The 25,896-nt window shown below is 35.1% G+C and overlaps 2 protein-coding genes across 4 annotated transcripts in view; both read left to right on the plus strand.

The window, feature by feature from the left end:
* LOC132049094 (uncharacterized) overlaps nt 1–24,710 on the plus strand; it is a 54,342-nt gene extending 29,632 nt beyond the window's left edge. The window contains exons 1-3 of one of the 2 annotated variants that reach the window (XM_059439757.1): nt 20,154–20,424; nt 23,270–23,735; nt 24,322–24,710. In XM_059439757.1, the coding sequence (XP_059295740.1) occupies nt 23,292–23,735; nt 24,322–24,483 (606 nt within the window). In that variant the 5' untranslated portion in view covers nt 20,154–20,424; nt 23,270–23,291 and the 3' untranslated portion in view covers nt 24,484–24,710. Of the gene's footprint in view, nt 1–20,153; nt 20,425–23,269; nt 23,736–24,321 lie in introns of those variants that run through there. The other variant, XM_059439758.1, reaches the window with a different exon arrangement.
* Nucleotides 4,640–16,954, plus strand: LOC132049092 (uncharacterized). 2 transcript variants are annotated; one of them, XM_059439754.1, is made up of 7 exons: nt 4,640–4,774; nt 6,667–6,742; nt 8,157–8,262; nt 9,412–9,585; nt 15,903–16,379; nt 16,460–16,543; nt 16,623–16,954. In XM_059439754.1, the coding sequence occupies exons 2-7, from the start codon at nt 6,695–6,697 to the stop codon at nt 16,682–16,684; spliced, it is 951 nt and encodes a 316-aa protein (XP_059295737.1). In that variant the 5' UTR covers nt 4,640–4,774; nt 6,667–6,694; the 3' UTR covers nt 16,685–16,954. The 2 variants fall into 2 exon arrangements, with proteins under 2 accessions (XP_059295737.1, XP_059295738.1); XM_059439755.1 differs by having other exon boundaries at nt 4,663–4,774; nt 6,597–6,742.
* Nucleotides 24,711–25,896: the final 1,186 nt, after the last annotated feature.

Below are 25,896 nucleotides of genomic sequence, written 5' to 3' on the forward strand. Positions count from 1 at the left end.
TGGGGGGTGGGGTGGCGCGTGGGGGTGGAGGGGGGTGGGTTTGGTAGCGGTGGTCTTTTCCCAAGCATTTGTAAGAGGAATATCAACAAGAACTTTAAGATATGGAACATTGACTATTAGAGTTTCACGCCTATCCTTGTTTACTTTGTATAAAGTATTTAGCTTCCTCAAAATCTTCTTCTTTGCATGAAAGATTTGGGTAACTTTTCAAGATAGCAATTGATAGGTTGCATAAGTTTTGCTTTATATGGTTGAAAATATTGGTCTTTTTTTGCCTTTTCTTCTTCTGATTGATAATCTGAGTCAAATGAAATGTAAAAAAGTGACATCTTTAAAGAACATTTTACTTATCTAAATTAAAAGACACTTGTCGTAGAAAGACGATGGCTCCTATTACTGGTCAGTGATCTTCCCTCCTACACGTTCTTGTTTAGCGTTTCACTCTCTTTTTGACCGTTTGTAGCATTAGAGCTTTCCCATATACATGCTTTGTTAAAATTCTATCTCTTGGGTTGCACAAGACAAACTCAGCTCTACATTATTGGTTTGTTATGCATTGTTCGCTTGTACATTTGGTTATATTTCAAGTATATACGTGATCGAGGAATATCAAAAACTCTCAAATATTAATTGCTTGCAAGAATTAGTACTAAGTACTAACTTTAATGAATGCAATATTGACTCTCAAAGTTTCATGCCCATCTTTGTTTAAAAGTTGCTTAGCTTCATCAAAATCTTTCTTCTTTAGCTTCCTCAAAATCTTCTTCTTTAAAGACGAAAGATTTGGGTAGCTTTACAAGATCCCAATTGATGGGTTGCATTTTTTGCTTTGGATGTTTGAAAATGGTGGCTTTCTTGTACCTTTTCTTCTAAAAGATGATTTGATGCTGGAGTCAAATGTAACTACTTTTTTTTTTTTTTAATTTATAAATGAGGTGGCATTGTGAAAGCTTGATTTAATCATAAAACTTGCAGCTATTTGATTAAAAAAATAATTGACTCTATTATTGCTGAGCGATTTCGCTAACGTTATTTTTAGGGGTTTTACATGTTTTTTACAAGAGATGACTATTACATGATAAAATTATTGCAGAACTAGTCACATATTCCATCAATCCTTTACTTGGTCAACCTTAATATTGTTAGCTATGGGCCTGAGTGACCCTGGCTATGTCAAAGTCTTTTGGGCTTGCCACTTTTATGACACTATGGGCTCAACTAGGTCCAATATGTGCATTTTGAGCTACAAAGTTTTGGAAAACTTAAAAAAAAAAAAAAAAAAAAAAAAAAAAAAAAAGTGGCAAAACAATGGAGAAAATGCTTCATTCGTTAAATTCAATTACGACATTAGGTAGTAGGGTCGCTACTCAATATTTGTTATTTGGTATGAATATCGGGTGTGATTTTTTGTAAATGATCATGAAAAAATCACATAAGAAAACATTATATGAATGTCCATGTATCACTCCTTATATATACCTCCTTGTGGGAAAACAAAACTTTTGTATTTAAAAGAATTGGTGACGTAATAGTTACTAGTATTAGTTAGGGAAAACTACGTATATATACATGTTAGGGAGAAATATTTACGAAACTTGACGATAGTTTTCCTATATTTACAAAACATAACGATATTTTACGAAACATGACGGATTTTCATATATTTTTTGTTTTTTAATTTTATTTTCAGAAAATAATTTTTTTTTTAAAATAATTTTATTTAAAAAAAAAAACTATTTTAAACTTTTTTTTTTTTTGCTCAAAGGCTTAAAAAAATTACCTCAATTTATTGTGTATGAAAAAGGAAGTAGAGTACATGTATGAAAAATGTATGAAATGTGTATGTGTAACGAAATTTTTAATATAGTTTTTCATACACAAAATGTGAATGAAATTCTAAGTCTTGAATATACGAGATATGCACATTTCATACCATTCTCGTACATAAAATTTTGAAGGAATAATGTTTAAGTCCCGATCGAAATATACACATTTCATTCCTTTTTCATACACAAAATTTGAGTGAATTTTTTAAGCCTTAAGCAAGATATACACGTTTCATACACAAAAATTTAAGTGATTATTTTAAATCTTGAATGTTGTATAAATGTTGTTGTAATTGTATTAATTTTAGAGAAATCTAACATGAACTTTATACACGAAAATGTGAGCGAAATTCTAAGCCTTGAGCTAGATATAAATTTCATACCGTTTTCATACATACAATTTTGAGGTGATTTTTTAAGCCTCGAATGAGATATACACATGTCATACAGTTTTCATACCATTTTCATCCACTATATTTTGAGCAAACTTTTTAAGCCTTGAGCGAGATATACACATTTCATACATAAATTTTTTAGCCAAAAAAATAAAAAATAAAAAACATTTTAATTTTTTTTTTTTAAAAAGGGTTTGTAATGTTATGTTTTGTAAATAGAAAACTATTGTCACGTTTCGTAAATATTTCTCCTTAATATGTATATATACGTAATTTACCATATTAGTTAAATGTTTGGTATAATGTAAAGTGATTTGCATGAAAATATCCTCCATGAATAATATGTTAGCAAGGAGAATCATTTTTGGTATTTGATTGAATAAAGTTTAGTGACATGTTATAGTAGTGAAGGAGGGTGCAAACAAAGAAAAAGTAAAACTAGTCCTGTGATGATTGTTAAATATGCCAGAATATATAGTAATATAATATCAATATCTGCATATTAATTGAAGCAAGTGATCAGGGGCGGACCTACAGAGAAGGGCCACGTGCCCCCGTTAATTTCGGAACAACCTCTGTATATATATGTGTATATACCTTGAATTTCTATCATATATTTCAAAGGACCCCTCTAACAAATCCGCTGGGCCAGCTCATTGGTCAGCATGCCCTCAGGGCCTTAATCTCAACTGTGCAACCCAAGTTCGCTTCTGGGCTGTAGCATACTTTTTTTTCATTTTCGTTTTCAGTTGACAATTACAAAAAATGCTTCAAGAAAAGGTGTTGTAGCGAGTTTCGAACAGGCAACCTACCGCATGAAAAGGAGTGTCCAAACCACTAGTCCGTGGTACAAGTCTCATCCACATGTACCATTCAATTAGTATTTATATGTTACTATATCGGTTCTATGGGTGTTTTAATAAAACATCAGAGAAGGCGGAGTTACGTGACATCTCTTCGACTAACGTGCATCTGCATTTGATGGTGCCTCCGTCGTCTTCAAATCCTTGGTCCACCTCTGCAAGTGATATACATGAAATAAGGAGTAGAAATGCTCGCATGAAAATAACTCGCTTAAAATGTATGCTATAGCACACACTTTATTTTTAAGTTACTATTTTTACCAAGAAGAAATCTACATATTTAAGCAAAGATTTGGAAATAAGTTGGTTACTGATAAAAGTATTGATTGGTAGTCTGGTAGAAATAAGTATAAACACAGCAATTGTAGACAAAATCTCTATCGTAAGTATTACAATTAATAGCTTGATAATATTTTACTTAAATGTGTATTTTGACCTATTATAAATAAGTTACCATTTTTATTAAGTTACAAACTAAACTTATTGTAGAAATTCATTTATATTGTTACTATATAAGTAACTAGATTATGCAAATAATCACGCGATTGTTACCATAAACATAAAAATGTTATCAAATACAGAAAACTTGCAAAGTTGGGGAGCTGAAAAGGAAAAATCTTTTTAATGTGATTGAAACACTATTGAAAAAGATAAGTAACTGTCGTAACTGTTCGTATATTACTAAAATAGTAAATTAAATTGGTAAAAGATAATATTTTGTTTACATGTGTTTTCTGGCCTATTATAATAAGTGACCATTTTTATTAAGTTACAAACTAAACTTATTGTAGAAATTCATTTATATTGTTACTATATAAGTAACTAGATTATGCAAATAATCACGCGATTGTTACCATATACATAAAAATGTTATCAAATACGTAAAACTTGGAAAGTTTCTATATAAAGGAAAAATCTTTTTAATGTGATTGAAACACTATCCAAAAAGGTAGGTAACTGTTTCTATTTTACTAAAATAGTAAATTAACTTGGTAAAAGATAATATTTTGTTTACATGCATGTGTTTTCTGACCTATTATAATAATTTAACATTTTTATTAAGTTACAAACTAAACTTATTGTAGAAATTTATTAATATTATTAAAGGCACAATTTTCTTTTTAGTTTGTCCAAAAATAATGTTACCTTTTTATATAAAGAAACAATTTAACTTCTAAAACTTATTTTGGATCACAAGTTTTGAAAATATTTCTTTATTTCTTAAACTCCATACTTAATCAGATGGTGTCATATAAATTAGGACGAAGAGAATCAGAGAGTACTATATAAGTAATTTGATTATGTAAATATTTTTACGTGACTATTACCATAAGTATGAAAAACCCAAGTATCCAATACAAAAACCTGGAAAGATAGGGAGCTAAAAAGGAAAAATCTTTAAAATTCTAAAACACTATTGAAAAAGAAAGGTAACTGTCGTAACTGTTTCCATTTCGTATCAGGGGTCAATTCATAATATTACCAAACTAGTGGGGTCAGAAAGACAACTACATCGAAAATAGACCGCATATAAGAATTTGGCATTTCATTGATCTGTTCGAACATCTTTACGTTATTACAACATAAAACAAAGAGACAAAAAAAAAAAGAAAAAGCGGTGAATCGAATCAGACGCCACGTGGCACCGGCGAATTTTCCGATTTGGCTTGTCCGGCGATATTATTTAGAGGTAAAGTTTCCTTTATTGAATATACTGAATAGAATAAATGTGGTAACATAGACAAATTATGTTTTTTTTTTTTTTTTTTTTTTTGTAATGTTGGATTGAGATATGTTTAGATTGAGTTACATGCATAGTGAAGGATGAATATATAGTTGAATTTGGGATTGAGGTGTAGTAGTAGTTGTAGTTGTGTATATGTTTGAAAAGGTTTTGATTTCTGTTGAAGTTGTTGTTGTTATTTTTTTTTGGATGTGAAATTTTGCTTGTAGGATGTGGGAATTTTATAGGATCATAGAGTTATGATGATGGTTATGATTAAGTGTGTCTTTTTTTTAATAAAACCATGGTGTCCAACCAACTTGCGTGCACCTCGACTAATTCCACGTGTATAGCTGAATTTGGGGTTGGGATTGAGGTGTAGTAGTTGTAGTTGTGTATATGTTTGAAAAGGTTTAGAAAGTTTTGATTTTTGTTGTTTGTTTTTGATTTCTTTTTTTGGATGTGAAGTTTTGCTTGTATGATATGGGAGTTTTATAGGATCATGGAGTTATGGTGGTTATGATTAAGGGTGTGTTCGGTACGAAGGAAAATGTTTACTAGGAAAATAAGCTTATTTTCTTGTGTTTGGTACGTAAGCAAAAAATGTTATGGAAAAGCATTTATATATAATCTAAACAAAATACTTTGAGGTGTGTGTGTGGTGTGTGTGTGGTGTGTGTGTGGGAGTGTGTGTGTGTGGTGTGGTGGGGTGGGGGTGGTGGTGAGTGCTTGGAGGTGGGTGTGGTGGTGTGATGGGTGGTGGTGGTGGTGGGTGGGTGGGTTGGGGGTTGAGGTGGGTGTTGGGTGGTGAAGATAAGGTGCGTTCAAGGGTGAGGAGGAGATAATCACTTGTGGAACTTGTTTTCCCTTCTTTCATTAGGGAAGTCAATTTCCTCACTTTTAAGGAACTTATTTTCCTAAAGAAAATGTTTTCCAAAAATTTTGACCAGCCGAACATGACAAAATTAGAAAACATTTTTTAGAAATGTTTCCTCCATACTGAACACACCCTAAGTGTGTCTTTTTTTATATCATGGTGAGGCCAGCTTGTGTGCATCTTGACTAATTCCATGGGGCACATACGACTTCCCACCAAAACTGGTATCGAGTAAGTTTGTTCACCGAGGCTTGACAGGACAGATAAGAAGAAACTACCTAGTATTTTTGCCTTCTCTTCGAATTGTATGATTAAGTGTGTCTTCTATGCTATAAGTGCCTTGTGATAAGCGATAGGGAATGCTTGCCATTGACAAGGAGATATTAGTGTAGATGAAGCTATAGTTCTCCATTTCTGGCGCTTCTCTCTCTCTCTCTCTCTCTGTCTCTTTAGTAGAATATAGAAATAATTGAAGTTTCAGAGAAGGTACTCAAAACCCTATCTCTGGTACCATGTACTAAAGGGGAGAAAAGACTTTCGGGCAATATTTCAGCTTGATTGTTCTTTCAAGCTAATGGGAGTTTAAACAGTGATGTATAGCATCCTAAAATAGAAGGAATTCAAAGAGTATATAAACAAGCAAAGAATCTTCTTAATTGATCCTAACTGATAATGGATCTCCCTTATTGAGATTACAATATATTCACAATATTCTTAACACGTAGGGTTACATGCTTTAGATATTTCTCCTTAACTCAACAACCAACAGTTTGCTGTGGTTTTGCTTGATGCCATAGTGTTGGGTCTTTCATATGTGTATTACTAGCTTCACTGTGTATTGTTTACTATTTACTTTTTATGGTGCTTTGTTAATTACACCCTAATTATCTAGAAATTACCTTATCTTATCAGGTTTATATCAGTTGTTATTTACATTTGTTAGCAAGAGTTGAACTTTTCCTTTACCTGGCCTTGTCAACAGAAATTGCATCGCATTGGAAGATTGAAAAATGCCTAATGGGGAGGTTAAGAAAGTCTCACGTGAAGATATACAAGTGGTAAGCATTGAGCCGCAATCATAACGTTGGCTTTCCTATTTCTCTATATGAATCATTTAATAAGCCCTGAATCAAATGGAAAGAGATAGAGCATGCACATTTTCTTTGAGCATATAGAGCAGGTAGTTGATTGAATTGTGTGGATAATTTCATAATCTGTAGACATAATTCTTGCTACTTATAGCTCTTTCAGTTACTTGAAGGCACAAGAATTGTTTCCTAACCCTGTAACAAGAATGTATCGTTCCATTAACGCAAATACCAGAGCATGCAGGCAAGAGCGTTATTTTGAAATTATCTTCCTCTAGTTTAGCCTGGCTCCCAGTTTTTGCATTTTGATTGTGTTAGATTTACTTGTGGTGATAGGTTATATCACAGATCACCACTGTTAGACTCAATATTTAGAACCTTACCATCTAGATCATTTATACAATTCCATATTAAGCTGAATTATCTGCACTTCAGGAAGTATTTGATGACCCAATTTTTGTTGTTGCTGAGGACATAAGGTTAATGCAGCGAGTAATATGAGGGGATTACATGTTGTGGGGATCCTAACAAAGGGGTAGAAACAGACAAATACATGTGGAATTCAGACTTTGTAACATAATTTTGTGTCCTTCCACTGCATGACTTCTAATGGATGGCTCTCAATAATCTTTTAAATCAAGGAGATGCTGCTCCTCTTCTTTCCATCTAATTTTCTCCAAACTAATAGATCTTAACCTCATAATGTACAGTTATTGTATGATTGTATCAGTAGTTGCAGCTAGCAAGTTGTTCATTGTTGGTTTCTAATTTTGTGGACTAGAAAAGAAATTCAAGTACAATATATTATGTAAGATCAACTATCAGTAGATATATGAGTTACAGATCAAAAAGGAACTACGGAGTTAACCCTCTTTCCTGTTGGAAGGGTTATAGTAGATTATCATAGAGGAGAATACTGCAATATTCTTATAGACCTATCTGCTATTTAACATTTCATCTAAATTCTACGGAAAATTATCATAGAGAACAGCATCGCAGTCTTCTGATGCACCTTTTCAAAAAAATGGGCTTCTTGGGCCAAATATGGTAGTTTTGTATCCTAGGTGTTGATGTAGTTGATTACTTGTGAATTTCTTGTAGGTTTCTAGCTCCGTGTTTTCTGTTTCTCAGGTCAGGACTTTCAGATATAGTTGCTGCCGTTCTAGTTCTATTGGGTTTGTGTGGTGATTTATCCCCCCAAAAAATAGGTTCTCATGGCAATAATTAGAACCTTTAGTTTTTTGTTGGTGAGATAACTTTTGGCATCTTTTAGTTCATTCTTCCTAAAAATGACCTGGAGTTCAAATTTAGTTCTTTGATAATTCTAAAATTTCTTGCATTGCACAAGATTTTCTTTCCTAACTATGAGCTTCTTTGATTTCAGGTGCAAAATCTCATTGAAAGATGTCTACAGCTTTACATGAACCAGAAGGAAGTTATTAGTACTCTCTTACAGCAGGCAAAGATTGAGCCTGGTTTCACTGAACTTGGTGGGTCCTCTCTCTCTCTCTGTTTTGTTCCAAATATTTTGCTAATATTAAGCTTTTGACTTTTGTGGAAAAACATATTTATCCTGTACTCTTAATTTTCTTAGAAGTTACTTAATTTGGAAGACAATCAGCCTGAGGGAAAAAAGAGAAAAAACGATCTATTATGAGCATTATTGTGTTAATTCCTTGTATGGCCATCCAAGTAATTGAAATAAGCTCAGAAAGTCACCTTTTTTTTATGACAACAAAGTCATTCTACTATCACTTTATCTCTTATAAAATCATCCTAGCCTTTTAAGCTACTAAGCTCACCTAAATTGCTTAGTTGGCATCTTAAATCCCATTTGTATGTATTATACAATATCTATAAATAAATAAATAACTAGTAATATATAAACCACATGTTGATTAATTTAATGGAATATCTAACAAACGCATTGTGCCTTTTATATCAGTTGATGATGGAGCTAAACAAATATAAACAATAAAAACAGAGAAAAGAAAACTAGCCTCCTTTCCGTCATTTTATACTTCAGGTATGTCGGATAATAGCAGCCAAATGATTATCCACACGAACGTCGCCAATTGATTTTATGATTAAATGATTTTGATGTTAGCGGAATACTGGACTTAGCATGCGGAAGGGTTAATTTGTTGTTGGCTCAGATTTTGGGTCTTAGGTGGGTTCATTTAATGGGGTTTGTCATTAAAATGGGATGCAGATTAGGTGAGTTTACTAGCTTAAAAGGTTAGGATGATTCTATAAGAGATAAAGTAATAGTCGAATGGTTTTCTTGTCATAAACAAAACAAAAGTGAATTTGTTAGGTTAGTTTCATTACTTGGATGGCCATTTAAGGAATTAACTCTATTATGAAGATTTGATGAAGAGGAAGAAAATAATAGAAGATCATTTTCTCTTTCAATGGAAGGCGTTCCTCCCCCTACTTCCTTTTCAGAGAAGTATTAATTATCCATCAGAATTAAAATATTTGAGCTCATTTCTGATGGAGATGAAAATGTATGAAATTATCTATAGTATTTGTTTCAAAATATGCTTGGCCCGTGTTATCTCAAGTAGCGGATGGTTTTGATATGTGCTTCATGTGTCTACTGGAAGGTAAATTTGACATCTTGACCTCTTTTCCAGTGTGGCAAAAGCTTGAAGAAGAAAACCAGGAGTTTTTCAGGGCTTATTATTTGAGGTTGGCAGTGAAGGATCAAATTCAGAGATTCAATGACTTGCTTGAGAGACAGGTTGAGTCAATGCATATGTTTGCAACTGGATCCATTCCCGTGTCTAATGGATCTCAGCTTCGACCAGGTAGGACATGAATATCATAGATCTCCAATTGATCTTCTTGGAAAAATTATTATGCCTGTGTTTTTCTTTTCCATAATGATATTCGTCATAGATCCCACTCTTTTCCAATTTTCAGCTTCCTTGCTTTATATTTTCATATAGTTGTAGGATTTTAGGTTGGATAGTCAAAGGAAAGGTCTGAGGTTTTAAAGTGGCAGATCAAAACGTGAATCTAAGGGATAGTTCTGGGAAGGATTTTATCAGGAAAAGTGTCCCAAAGGATCAGTCTTTGGGCTCTTGTATTTTCAAATTGAGACCGTTGATACTTGTTGAAGTTGGTGAATATGGTAAAAGTAGTTTCTGGATCTTGAAATGTGAAATTGAGTAAATGTTGAGAGAAATTGAGGAAGCAATAAATGAAGTTTTAGCTTTCTCCAAATCACCACGTTATAGTCTCAAAATCTTCCTTTGTAGAAACTTGTATCCAAAGTTTCCCATCGGGAAATTAATGACTTGATAGATCCTTCAATCACCTGAATACATTCTCAACCTATTATGACAACATCTCTGATCTTTGGATTTGTGGGTGTAGAATTTCAAGAAGAAGGGAAAGTATTCTTTGTATTTCTTGATAATTTACATCCCATGACAATGGGTATTTATACAATAAGTCCTATAACTAAATAAAGAAAGAGAATATTACATAATCAAAGAGAATATTATACAATTATTACATAATCAATCTATATCAATTACTCCTATAATTATGCTAGGAAATCCATATCAATCAACACTTCCCCTCAAGTTGGGGCAAAGATGTCGCACATGCCCAACTTGCAAACTAGTGTATGGAAAGTCCGTTTGGTAAGGCCTTTGGTAAACATATCAGCTAGCTGCTTTCCTGATGACACATGGAACAAACTCAAGACACCATCCGTAACTTTTTCTTTGATGAAGTGTCGATCAATTTCAACATGCTTTGTTCGGTCATGCTGAACTGGATTATGAGCTATACTGATTGTAGCTTTGTTGTCACAATACAAGAAAATCTTTCCCTTTTCAGACAATCTCAATTCCTCTTATAGCTTTCGTAACCATAAAAGTTCACAAACACCCTGAGCCATAGCTTTATATTCTGCTTCCGCACTTGATCTAGCAAAAACACTTTGCTTCTTGCTTCTCCAAGTGATCTGGTTTCCTCCTACGAGTGTACAGTAACAGGATGTAGATCTTCGGTCATCTAGAGATCCTGTCCAATCCGCATCTGTAAAGGCTTCTATTTTGAGGTGACCATGTCTGGAGAAAAGTAGACCTTTCCCTGGCACAGACTTCAGATACTGCAAAATGCGAAAGACAGCTTCCATATGAGGATCTCAAGGATCATGCATGAACTGACTCACCAGGCTGACTGAATAGGCTATATCTAGAATAGTGTGAGAGAGATAAATGAGTCTTCCAACCAGCCTCTGATATCTCTCCTTATCAACTGACTTTCCAACTCCATTCTGTAGTTTGTGATTGCTTTCCATGGGTGATTCTGCTGGCTTGCAACCTGTCATACCAGTTTCTTTCAAGAGGTCCAGAATATACTTTCTTTGGGAAATAAAGATTCCTCTATTTGATCTAGCAACCTCGATACCCAAGAAGTATTGCAATTTTCCAAGATCCTTGATCTCAAATTCTTGAGCCAACAACTTCTTCAATCGGGTCATTTCCTCCTTGTCATCTCCTGTCATTACTATGTCTTCAACATAAACTATGAGAAGAGTGAGTTTACCCTTCTGACGTCTTATGAAAAGAGTGTGATCAACATTGCTTTGTTGGTAACCGAAAGAGATCATTGCTTTGCAGAATCTGTCAAACCAAGCTCTGGGATACTGCTTCAGTTCATACAAGGCTTTCTTCAGTCATACCTTTCCTTGACTCTGTTTATTAGCAAAACCAGGAGGAATCTCTATATACACTTCTTCTTCTAAGTCTCCATGAAGAAATGCATTCTTCACATCAAACTGTTGTAAGTCCCAATCAATATTAGCTACACAAGACAAAAGAATTCTAATGGTGTTCATTTTTGCAACAGGGGCAAATGTCTCTCGATAATCCACTCCATGTGTCTGAGTAAATCCCTTAGCCACCAATCTCGCTTTGAATCTTTCAATCGAACCATCAGCTTTATGTTTCACATTGAAGACCCATTTACAACCAACTAGTTTTTTGTCTAGAGGTGGTGTGACAAGTTCCCAAGTCTCATTCTTTGACAAGGCTTTCATTTCTTCAGGCATAGCTTGCTTCCATTTGGAATCTGCAAAAGCTTCCCTCCAATTACGGGAATAGACACAAAAGAAATAGACAAGGCAAATCTAACTCATTAGGAACTATAGATAAAGAATTATAAGAGACAAAGTTAGATAAAGGGTGTTTGGTGCAAGATCTAACTCCTTTACTGTGAGCAATAGACAAATCTAACTCATTAGGAACTATAGATGACTCACCGGACGAAGAAGGTTCGGCCGGCGTATTGCATGATAGCTTCTTCTCGCTCTATTCCTCCTCGAGTAAGTTATCAAATCGTGCCTATCCAAACGATCAACAGTCTCCCCCTGAATTCTTTCTCCAATTTCATTTTCTCTTGTTTCAACAATGGAATTAGGAAAAACTATCTCTTCTTCCTTATAATTCTCTCCGTGAAGAGGTGATGGTGTAATACTGAAATAGGATTCAGATTCTCGAAAGGTAACATCCATGCTGACGAAAGTTCTCCGGGAAGGAGGGTGATAACATTTGTACCCTTTATGTGTTGGAGAATACCCAATAAAGACACACTTAAGAGCTCTAAGATCAAGTTTTCCGGAGTTCCTAGTGTGTACAAAGCAAACACATCCAAATTTCTTAGGAGGAACAATATAGTCATTTCTACCCTTTAAAGCTTCCAAAGGACTCTGAAAGTTGAGAGTTTTAAGTGGCATTCTCTTGATGAGGTAGGCAGCTACTAGAATGGCATCCCCCAGTAAGGTTTCGGCAGATTCATGGTAAACAAAAGGGATCTTGCTACTTCTAACAAATGCCTATTTTTCCTTTCAGCAACCCCATTTTGTGCACTAGTATAAAGACAAATAGTTTGGTGGATTATCCCAAAAGACTCCAAGTAAGCTCCAAAAGTTTTATTCAGAGTATTCTGTACCATTGTCAGTTCGAAAGATCTTTATCTTAGCCTCAAATTGAGTACAGATCATCTTATAAAATGACTGAAAACATGTGAAAACTTCGCTTTTGGCTGTCAACAGATATACCCATGTTATTCTAGTGCAACAATCAATAAAAGTGACAAACCATCGACTACCAGACAAAGAAGGTGTTTCAGTAGGGCCCCATACATCAGAATGAATGGTCGAAAAAGGAATTGTGCTTTTATTGTCACTCAGAGGATAAGAGTTTTTAGTGTGCTCGGCATATTCACAAGCATCACAAGACAGATTCATACTCAGTTCTAGGGATATAACCTTTTCAAAGCAAAAAAAAAAAGGAGGGTGTCCCAACCGTCTATGCCACTGCATTATTTCTTGGTTGACATCCTTATTTGTTCCTAAATAAGCCTGACCAGAATCTCGAGCTCCATTGATCAAATATAAGCCATCATACAATCTACCACTGCCAATCTTCTTCCCTGTTTGAAGGTCCTTAAAAACACAATGATCAGGAAAGAATTTTACACCACAGTTTAGTGCTTTTGTGATAGCGCTAACAGATAATAGATAACAGGAAAGTCAGGAACATGAAGAATGGATGACAAGGTAATATCAGGGGTACAAAGGAGTGAACATGTTCCAGAGATAGGGGTTAGGGAGCCATTGGCTATTCGGACATAATCCCCTTTGGGACTAGGAGAGTAATTTTGAAGGCCTTTAGAAGAGCCTGTCATGTGTCTATTCGCACCAGAATCAATAATCCAAGAATTAAGCTGAGCATTAAAGGCAATACCTGACTGCACATAATTGAAACTAGCAGCACTTGAAGAGTCAAGTTTGTTCAAAAGACGACGAAGTTGTTGAACTTCATCCGGAGACAAAGTCTCTCCAGAAGTAGTGTCTCTAAACGTCTCCACATTTTCTGCAATATTAGACTGACCAGCACTGATTTGTGAAAGAGAACTATTATCTGCTCCCTTTGTATCTCTCATAGTTTGAACAGACAACAGTCATAGATCTAAATAATTTAGATGTGTTCCAAGAAAGAAATACCTCACAAACAGATGCCGTGGGTAAACACTGTCGAAAAAAAGAAAAAAATCTGAACCTGAAAAGTCGCCGGAAAACACGCCGGAAAATCTGAAACAGTGGCTGTAGGTGCAAAATATAGCCCGAAAATAAAACTGCAGATCTCTAAAAAATAGTAGATCTTGCTGGAAAAATGGCTGCCACTCCGGAACCTTAATTTCCGGTGATCGGAAAAAATCAAAAACTGGTAGGGCTGACTCGGAATGTTCCAGTAACTCCAATGGAAGAAAAAAAAAATTCTGAAAAACTGACCGGAAGGAGCTTGTGTTGCGGACAGCCACCAAGAGAGAGAAAACTCGACCTCTTTGAGGAAAAAAAAAAAAAAAAGGAACCCTAGTGCTGCGAGGGAGATAACTCACCTCTAAAAGGCAGCAATGGCTCTTGATACCATGTAGAATTTCAAGAAGAAGAGAAAGTATTCTTTGTATTTCTTGATAATTTACATCCCATGACAATGGGTATTTATACAATAAGTCCTATAACTAAATAAAGAAAGAGAATATTACATAATGAAAGAGAATATTACACAATCATTACATAATCAATCTATATCAATTACTCCTATAATTATGCTAGGAAATCCATATCAATCAACAGTGGGTTTACTTGTAATGTACATTTCTAGGCTTTCACAGTTTTGGTTCGTATAATCTTAAAATACCTTAATTTGATGCCATTGGATTCATTTCTAAAATTCAAATATTAAAAACTGGTGAACTAACATTTACTTGCTCCAAAATTCGAGTAAGATATTACGATCTGAAATCTTTTTAATTAATACACGAACTATTTTCCTAATCTAGCCAGGATGGCTCTGGTTCAGTAGTAAGGACACACACATGTATGGATAAGGAACACGTCACGTGTTCGAACGCTGCCACATAAGGAGCCTAGTATTTAAGCGGGAGCATGGTAGAGGGGAGGACCCATACTCCCCCAAATTCCAAACCTGTGGGCCAACTGATGTTGGGCGAACTAACTCATAGGAGATTGCTTGGTTATAGGAAAAAAAAACTGATCTGAGCTTTTAATTAATGGAGTATATACTTTCAAGTATTTCAGACAATCCCCTCAAGATGCAGCTTATATATTTTGGAGCCTTGACATGATTTGTGAGGATATATATTAGTTGGTCATTTGAAGGATGAAGCTACTGGCAACACATCCTGGCTTAACAATAAAATGGCAATCTACTGTTACATGCTTCTTTTGTGAGACACAAGATATGAAGCAATACTTATTGCAGCTTAATATTTACCAATCAGTTTTACTAATCATCTCTTTGACATTCCGATTGTAGACAAATCTGTTTTAACCATGAATATTTGGGTATGTTTCTACCTCTAGTTGACAAGCATTACACTAAATCGAAGGTAGATTTTTTTGATAAACATCATCAGAGAAGGTTAAATTCTCAGTTACAATAAATTTCAGTTGTGATAACTCCTGTGGGATTTATGGTAAGTGCAAAGGTAGGGAATAGCCTATCCTCAAGTTCCACACTTCGATTAAGGATTGTAAAGAAACAGTCTAGAGATGAGGAAGTCGATTTGGAAATTTGTTCATCATCTTGTTGTTTTCTGAAGAATAGTTCATTCAGGCATTGTTAATCTCTTCTGAAGTTTAAAAGACAATCTAGTGAGAGTTCAATATGGTGCTTGGTTGAAAACGTCATGTTTACTTCTCTTGTTTCCAGAAGACAAACTCCAGTCTAGTGTTAGCTGAACAAAGCAAAGTTTCCTATTTTCTCTTCCTGGTTTGATTTCTTCAAGCTGTAGCAGCAGAATCTTGGGATGAACACACGGTATTCCTTTTGCCTTGTTTGCTTTAGTTTCTAGATGCATGTCAAACTTGAGATAAGCATGGTATTTATATTATTATTTTAATTTTCCGTTTTTATTTTGTCTAGATTCAGGCTGAAAGGAGTGTACATTACAACTCTGAAATTAAACACATCTTATGCAGTTGTATACCTGTTATATTGCTTTAAGTTTTGTACGATTTCATCCTATTAAATACTGATAAAGGAAAAGAAAGTAATTTTGTGCTATCACATATTGACAGTGCCACAGAACTCAACACGTCAAGCAACAGAGCCTAATGGAAATCCTGAGAACATGCACCAGACTATTAATGACAATTCACCTCATGTTTACACAAATGGTGCGTCGTCAGTCCAATCATATGCGCAAGCTGCTATGGATGTTTCTGCTCATGCAAGAAGAATTGATGTATCTTCAAACATGCTATTGTCTCAGAGTGTAAACGTGGGAATGATGCAAGGACCAAATGGGGGGATTTTCAGATCAGCTGGTTATTCAGGCGACTCTCACTTCTCATATGGTGGTGAGAACAATGTCCTGCAGGCTCGTCCTGGAATTGGGGATCCATCTATTTCACCTTTCAGCAATGTACAATCAAACGTACAACCGTTGAATGAGAATGCCTTGGGTGCTGATACTCGTTCCTTTGGTTTCTTGGGACGGATTCCTCGAAACTTCAGTCTGTCGGACTTAACAGCTGATTTTACCAACAGTTCTGGTTTGTGCTTCTGCTCTTGTAGATTAATAGCTTAATCAATTTCACATTACTTATATGTTTTGACTGTCTGTTCTATACAGAGATTCTAGAGAGCTACTCTGGATCAGCTTTCCTTGCAACAGATACCAACTTTTTGGATCCTCAGGGTAGGGGAGAACATCAAGGTTAGCTGTGTGGATGTGACATTGAGTTCTTTAGCTTAGTATATACCAATACTAATATCCATCCCGATTATTTTGGCAGACACTAACGGGATGGATGCTATATCAGAAGGCTTGAGTTATGAAGATTTTGCCAGTGATTGAATGACTATTCAGATTACCATTTTGCAAAGTTACCCTGACTGTGTAATCTTATCAGGTTTAGGGGGGTATAGTATGTTCGAGTATCCTAGCTTAATGTCCATAGCAAAGCAAGTTGTGCATTAGACTGTTTGCTGTTTGCTTTTTGTTAAACTGGTTGTAGCACCTATTGGCTATTGCCATGGTTTTCTCTTTGTATCGACTTCAAAGTTTGCTTGTCCAATTGCTCGTGAATAGAATTGTGAAGTGAAAGTGCTTTGGTTTCTTTTGAAAGTATTGATTCATGTGGTTCGATTGAGAACACCAATGGAACACTCTCTTCCTCCCACTAACTAGCTAGTGTGCAATGATGACCGGCCTGCAAGCTACTTGACCTTTTCTTACTTAGCTGCACTGGATTCCATTCTAGAAGCTACTTATTTACCTGAACGAGGACAAAAAAAGGTTGTTCTCGCGGTATTACGTAGGTTTAGCTTAGCCCCTCTCTAACTAAGGATTCAATCAAGGGATGCTTGCGACTGGATTGAATCATCTGTTTGTTTATTATAGTATCAGCGAACTAGACCCGTAAAATGCTCGGTACTTTAAGAGTTTAAGGTGGGGAAACCAATCTTCCTTGCTCGTGCCTAGGTCTTTTTTTTTTTTTTTTTTAACAAGTAGAAATGATATAAGCAAATATAAGCAAAGTTTTGAACTTGTGCACCAACTGGAGTGAGAAAGCTAACCTGCAAGTTACCAAAGCAAAAAGGTCATAAGGAGGGTTAAATCTTCAAAATCTTTAACATCTAATGTTCATCAATTGCGATAGATAGTACAAAATGAAGAGCTACGATACCACTAGTACGACAGATAAGCTGGCGAAATAGAAAGTTACTAATGGATTTCTGTATAATCCATCATATGAGTTGAAACAGTGTATACACCATTCAAATTAATGTTTATACGTGTTGTACGAGTTCTCCATTCAACTTTGCTTTACCCATACAGGACTTACCTTTATTCCTTGTTAACACCAATTCCAATAAATATATGATACATGTCTTTTCATATATTTTTATCGTTAAATCGTAGTTAATTGGTGTACTTTCTCCCCTAATTTGTGATTTAACCATGATAAATTAGTGTAAAAAATATTTGTTAGGAGACTTATGAGTTTCTGCAATAACCTCGACTTGAGTTACCGATCATCAGAATTTTTCTGAAACGGAATTTGCAACAACCTCACATGAGTCACCGGTCATCGGGAATCCTCCCGCCTAGATATCGTGGAAGATGCGGAGTAGCGTTTTCTCTTTGAATCCTAGCCATCATATTATGGTGGAAAACCCGTGAAATTTTTAGCATTCATTATAGGGTAGGGTTAAGAGGAGGACCAATTAATAGGCTAATAGATTAACTAAAACCCCTATGGTTAGACCCAAGGGAGAATTTGCACAATCGCCCTTCTTTTGGGCAATGGATTTTAATTTTTGTCCCTCAAATTGCTGGTCTTTAATTTTTGTCCTTCCTCTAAAATATATCGAGGTTCGGGGTTCGAACTCTGACTTAGTCATAAAAATAAAAATAAAAATAAAAATTAGCAAGGCAAGGCTTCACGAAAAGTCTGCCTTACGGCATAACTAAAAGTCTTAAGGCAAAAAGTCTGTCTTATGAAGTAGAGTTTGCCTTGACGCATAACTAAAGTCTGCCTTGTGCGGCAGATTTTAGTTAGGGAAAAGGACACAAATGGCCGCTGGGCCATAAATAATCCCATGCACTGGCCCATCTATTCCCAAACCCAAAAATTAGTCCATAAACTATTCCTACCTGGTAGCCAAATCTGTAGCAAGCCTTTTGTGGCGACTTTTAGTCGCCACAACAGATCTAAAAAGTCGCCACTAAAGGCCGCGTAGTCCAACAGCCCCATCGCTTTTCTTAAAAAAAAAAAAAAAAAGTCAGACTTTTTGTGGCGACTTTTAGGGCTGCTACAGAAAATCAGGCTTTTTAGTGGCAATTAAAAAAGTCGCCACTAAAAGGTTAAATATCCCAAAACATGTATAATATGTGTATATTTAATAAGAAATATCCCAAAAAACTCTGAGGCGATTTTTGTATATAATATGTATCGTTTGTGTATAAAAATATGTATCAGTACCTATCTATAATGTATAGAAACTGTATAAAATATGAATCACTAAGGTATGTATCAATTTTGTATATAATATGTATCATTTGTGTATATAATGTGTATTATAGAATAGAAAATTGTATCATTTTTGTATATAATATGTATCATTTTTATATAGAAAGTGTATATATAATTCCAGCATGTGTATATAAACTATATCAGTCTTGTATAGAAAGTGCATCATACGTATAAAAAATGTATCATAGAAACCGTATCATTGTGGTATATAATATGTATCACTATTGTATATGTTAAAAATAAATATCATATCATTATTGTATAATATGTGTATAATAAATGTATAATTAACGTATAATTTATGTGTAATAAATATAACATTAATTCCAGCATATGTATATATGTATATATCTTGTATATAACCCTTATATAATGGCGACGTTTTATCACCACAAAAAGTCTTTTTTTTTTAAAAAAAGCGCGTTTGTTGGTTTCCCCTTTAGTTATGCCTCAAGGCCTATTATTTTGGGCCAACCGGCCATTTTTTTGGATTATTTTGGGCGAACGGACACCTAGTGGGATTAAGCCCAAACACAGTAACATGGTTAAATGTGGGATTAGTTTGGGTGAGTGGACGCGTTTTACAAATCTTTACGTGTCCTTTTCCCCTTTAATTATGTCTCAAGGCAAACTGCTATATTTCGCATAAGACGTACTTTTAGAAAGCTTTGCCTTGCGATTTTTTTTTTTTTTTTTTTTTTGACTGCGGGAGTTCGAAATCAGAACCTCGAGGTATTTTCGGTCACCTTTTTAAGCGAAAGGCAAAAATTAAAGACCAGCAATTTGAGGGGCAAAAATTAAAGACCAGCAATTTGAGGAACAAAAATTAAAGACCAGTGCTTTTGAAGGGCAATCCGTGCAAAAAATTGATTTTCTTAACAAGAGTGATTTGATATAAATATCGGATACAAATAAATTCTTACCCACGATACACTGAAAAAATTTCAGATGATATACTCTACACAGTAACATGATTTATCGAATTACGTAATGAACGGAAAACAGAGATTTTTCTACACAAAACAAATCATTTAAGAAACCTAAAAATTAATATAAGAAATTACTCTACAATAATAGGACACAACTTTTTAATTTCATCAGTTTTACCTTAAATCTTTTACCAGTTACAACTTTTTCCCCCCCTTTTATTCACCCATTATTTCCTTTCTATTACTTGCCAAAATTTTAGTATTTACAATTCGTTCCAGCTTTCACTTATTCTTTTCTAAAATGTATCTATATTTCTAAAATCTTTTGCTATCAACTCACTCTTTAGTCCCTTAAATGTTGTTTAATGTAACATTCTTTATAATATTTATACCATTAGGTTATTCTCCCAGTCCTTTTCTTATTTGGCTTGCATTCAAGAACCAACATGAAACAACTATAAAGGGATGATAATTTGGACCCAATATGTAATTTTCAAAATAGTTCCAGGGGTTAAAACAAAACAAAACAGATATCCTAAGAGTTAACTGAAAACATAAAAAACAACCATAAGAACACAATATGAAGTCCGATGAAGGTATAGAAGAGTAAAACCTAGGCGAGCTCAAAGGTAAGCACAATCAAGAAACCCCTTTTTTTTAAATTTATTTATTTATTTTATTTTGTTGGGGGCGGGGGGGACAGGGGGGGGGGGTTGGGTTGTGCAAAAAATGATTCTTGAAATTGAGACTTAGGTTTAGCATATGAAAATTGAACTGTCTTCTTGATTTCATGATTACTGTCTCTTTAAAGTGGATTTTTTTTAAAAATTATTTTTCTTAATCTCATTGTTGGAGGAGAAGGGTTTCTACTAGATGGATTCTTGATCTCTTTGAGAAAAAAAAATGGTTTTTTTTTTCTTTTCTGTTACTGAACATTTGGAACCACTTTGCCTTGTAGATGTTGATGTGTAAATTGAGTTATGGTTGGGTTTGAAAATTATGCTGGATGTGCTACATAAAGACTTCAAAGTTTGAGTTATGGATGAACATAAATATGTAATTGTAATAAACAGAAGGTAATTTGGATGATGCTTGAGCTTTGGTATTTGTGATTTTTATACAAGTAGGTACAGCGCGTGTCGAGTTGTAGCAAAAATAATGGCCATGTATTATGTGAAAACATATTGTTAGGTGCTAGCTAACTGTTGTATCAACAAGTCTCTAATTCGATAAAGAAAGATAGTTATGGAAAAAGATAGCAGTATGTTGAGAAAGGTACAAAAGATTTTTTGAATTGCGAGGCACAAATACACAGTGGAGACTTTTTTTTTTTTTTTTTTAATAAAGTGATGTTATTGATAATTGCACCTGTGCTATATTTGTTTTGATAAGTAAAGTTGTTCATTCACAAATATATTGAAGGCACCAAGTTGTGGCGTGGTGCTGCAAAAGCTTTACAAATCTTCTTTCTGTAGCTGCTAAATAGGTTCATATTTCTTGCCTACATTGCGATGAATCACGTAAGCTGTTAGGTTCTTAGGTTTGCACTCTTTTTTTTTTTTTTCAAAAAAAAAAAAAAAAAAAATCTGCTAAGCACCTCAAGGCAGTTGAGCACTTTATAACAGCTTTAGGCATTGCCCAATAAGGAGATGATCCATTGTTAGATGATTCATTGTTTCTTTCTCCTTTCCTGGTTCACGTGATTACATGCTTTTTCACTATAAGCTTACAAGCTAGCTATGTTGCTTTGACTCTTCAAAAATGTTGACTGGTGTGTGTCGGATCGTCCAAAAGTAGTGCATTTTTGGAGGATCCGACACAGGTGCGGCAACAATTTTGGAGAGTCCGAGCAACTTAGCAAGCTAGTATAGAATTGCTTCTTTCATTTCACATACAGACATTCATTTCTTATCTGAGCGTTACTTTGCCTGGCTTTCACAAAAAAAATTTTGTTCAATTCATCTGATACAATATAGTCTTTGGCTTCTTTTGACCTCAAAGACAGCAACTTTGGTGTTAATCTAATAGTTATAGATACCGCCAATTATGCTAATTGAGTGGAAATCTGAAGCTTAATCATGCTCATCTCTTTTCTTGAAGATGCAGCTATCCTGAAAATAAAAGGTTTTCAGAACAATTCTCTTACCTATCGCCCAACACTTCTAAAATAAAATAAACTCCATTGTGAAGCCATCCTAGATGGTAACATATCTCCTGCTTCTATAACTGCTTCAATAACTCTGTAGCTAAGCTTACTCTTCTTCTGGTAAACCTGTAGAATGAATTTCTTCAGCTGTTGCCACTAGTGCTAACTGCTAAATGTCTGAGAATAGATTCTGATAGAAAAAAGATTTTATTCTTATTCTCATTTGAGTTCTCAATTATTCTGCCCTTAATGAACATTTTGAAGATACTGTAGTAGTGATGATGTGCACTTGCCATGCTATACAAAATCTAGTGTTTTTGTCTGCTTCCTTGATCCACCATGTTCTATATTTTTGTTGCCATATGATGTCCTTCATTGATGCCAATCTTCTCAGCTTTCCTTTCAGCATTTCATGATAAATCCTATCGTCAACTTCTTGGACTTAGTTGCAAGGTCGAGAGTCCTCAACATTCTTGGAATCTGAAAGGTCTCTTGATAGTAAAGACTGCCTTGTATTTGCTTATTTCTCTTCCCAATTAACTGAGAATCTGAGATTAAAATTGTTCAAGCCTGTAAAACTTCCCTGTGTTTTCTCCTCTCAGACCAAGTGAATTTCCCTCCTGTCAATGGAATCTCTATCAAGTCCATGTCCAGAATTAATTCTGAAAATTCCATCATATCGAGAAGTTACAGTACTTATTTGATCTTTCTTCCAGAAAATGCATCTCATTGAGTTACTCCGAGACACCTGAGTGCGTCCCATAAACCTTTTGCTGTTGCTAAATCATAGAAAAACACAACCACGTTTTTAAAAACACCGGTGTTTACACACTGGCTTGTTACTTGTATAGCTCGTATGAATTTCATCTATTTGACAGCCAGTTTTCTCCTAAGTTACTCGGACTCTTCGAAAGTGTTGCCGCACCCGTGTCGGACCCTCCAAAAATACACTACTTTTGAAGGATCCGACACGCACCCGATGACATTTTAGGAGAGTCCGAGTAACTTAGGTTTTCTCTCTTTCCCATTGTCGATGAACCCCTCCAATGTCACCGCCAAGTCCCTCTCTACTGTATCATTTGCCAACTCGCAATGAGTACCGCTCCTCTTATCTCAGTAAGCCTTAAGACAAACGAATCTCCCACGGAGTTAAAATTTCTTTTGAACTGCTACTCACATAATACCCTTTGATCACATTAAGTTGGTTGCATCATTATTAGCACTAAATGATATATTTGTTCCGTGAGTAATTTGTTGTGCTATCAAAAATTATGTGAACTGTGGTTTACCGCATTTTCTAATGATGCTGGTGAATTGCTTCTGTTTAGGTGAAATTTGGCATTACTCATCATGGAAACTCTAAGTGAAGAGTATGCTGCTTTTCTAAAGAAAGTGAACCGTACTATATACATTGACAACCTTTCACCTGTGGCTACTGAATCTGTTGTTAAAGCTGCTCTCGATCAATTTGGAAACGTCATTCAGGTCAAGTTTATCCCAAACTACCTCGAACCAAAGAACATTGGACAAGCTGCATTAGTTGAGCTGGAAAATCCAGAGCAGGCGAAAACTATAGTGTCTGAAATAAGCAATTCCTCGTTTATGGTTTGTGGTATGCCAAGGCCTGTTAAGGCACAGGCTGCTGAAGCAGAGATGTTTGATGACCGTCCTAGAAAACCGGGTCGGAAGATAGTGTGCAAATGGTTGGATTCCAGCGATCCAGATTTCGAGGTGGCCAAGAAGATCAAGCTTAAGATTAGGAAACAAGCAGAGGAAGCCAAGTTTTTGCTCAAGGTAAACTTTCTTTTTTTTCATTTCAGTGTTATATTATCGGAAAATGACAAAAATAGTCCCTTTTGTTTGAGGATAGGTTCAAAATAGTCCCTTAAGTATGCACTGAACAGTTTTGGTCTTTTAAGTTTGTCAAAAATTAACACTTTTAGTCTCTGTCAAAATATTTAACAATTTATGTACTTTAGGTTTGATAGAATCAGTAGAAAAAAGGAATTAACCATGAACACCAAGAAAGTCCCATCAAATCCTAAAATATGCAACACAAAAAACTGCATTAAACACTAAAAAGATGTTTAAAAAAAAAAAAAAAATTGCAGAAATTATATCTCGAAAAGCTGCACCAGATTCTAGAAATAAATCAAAAGTAGCAAAAACTTTACAAAAATTGTACCTTTAAATGTGAGTTCCCGCTAATATTTTTGCATAGTTCATGTCAAATCTAACGAACATAGTTCGGTAGATATCTGACAGAGACTAAAAGTTTGCATACTTAAGGGTCTATGTTAAACTTACCCTCAAAACATAAACGACCATTTTTGTCATTTTCTCGCATTGTCGGTAGTTTTATTTTCTCCTATGCATGCAGCAACAACTAGAGGAGGAAGAAAATCTTGCAAAAAAACAGACGGAGATCTTGAACGCAAGCTATAAGAAGTTTGAACTCATAGACACTGTTGTTGGCAACAGAGTTGCTGACCGTTTGGCAGAACGTTACAGAGTGCGTGTTGCAGATGCTGAGCACCAATAAACATTTTGCACAACAAACTAACATAGACCTAAAGATTCAGCTTCTCGGCGTTTTGGCATGGTTTGCTTTTTCTGAAGATCATATTTAAGGCAGTAGATAGTAGCTCACCCTATAATAGTTTGGTTGATCTTGAATTGTATTTTGGCCTAAATGTACTCTAATATATGTGTCAAGTGAACATGTAGGAGATTAACTTATATATATGAAGCTATTGCAGGAGTGTGAAAGCTTGTGTGTGGGTTTTGTGGTATTCTTTTTCTTCTTTCACTTCATCCTGATAACAAGTTAAAATAGGAGAAAGATATGAAAGTACACGGGCAATTAGCAGGAATGCCCTTATTACGGGGTGGTCTTTGAGTTTTGCCCTTCAAAACGGTGGTCTTTAAAGTTTGCCCTTCGCTAGACCGCTTAGTCACGGGTTCAAACCCCCACTCATGTGAAAATTTTAAAAAAATTTCGCAAGGCATAAGTTCAGAAAAAAGGCGGAGTTATAACTCTCCCTTTGGCAGAATTTGCAGAAATGGGCAGAATTTGCAAATTCTGTCCGATGCAAGTTCTGTCTTTTTTTACAACTTCTGCCTTGCGAAAAAAATTTAAACTTTTCATTGAGCGGGGGTTCGAACCCGTGACCAAGAGGTCACTGTGAGCAAACCTTTAAAATGGCCAATTTGAAGGGCAAAACTTAAACACCCCAAATGAAGGGCAATCCACGCAAAAAAAAGAAAATACACTTGTAGGTTTTCCTCTTGTTGTGCCATCAGGGCTACTTCTTTTTATATTCTCTTGGCAAAAGACATAGATTGACCCCTTACACTATACTCGATATCACACTCAAAACTATCAAGAAGACGACCTATTACATCCCCGACAATCTTAAAAGTAAATTTATACCACCCTATGAGCTTATGTGGCACATTAAAAAAAATTATGATTAAATAATAGGAGAGGTCAAAATTAAAGTAAAAATAAATTTTAATTTTAATAAAAAACTGATTTCACACGCACCCCCCAACCCCCTTCTCCTCCACCTTCACCCCCACTCTCTCTTTCTTTATCATTTTCCCCCATCTCACGAAATCATCCCATTTCCGCCACTGCTGGAGCTTCGATGAGCTCGTCTCCCTTTCTTGTTAATCTGCACACCCTCACGCCTCCTCCATCTTATTTCTCCTTCCTTTTCTTTTACCATTCTCTTGTTTTTTGATTTTTTCAACTTGTGCTAGTAGCCCCATCACCCTTCCACGGTGATATACAGAGGAAATAGCCAAGTCTATTTAATTTCTCATCAATTTTCAAACAAGCAAAAAATGGGAGTTCCTTCGTGTTTGGTCGTTTGTGTTCTTGTTGGAGTTTTTTTTTCATTTCAATGGGAAGAATCAAGATTTACAAGAGTTGAAGATTGATGTCAATGAA

This window comes from Lycium ferocissimum, chromosome 3, assembly GCF_029784015.1.
Source record: "Lycium ferocissimum isolate CSIRO_LF1 chromosome 3, AGI_CSIRO_Lferr_CH_V1, whole genome shotgun sequence".
Taxonomy (NCBI): Eukaryota; Viridiplantae; Streptophyta; class Magnoliopsida; order Solanales; family Solanaceae; genus Lycium; species Lycium ferocissimum.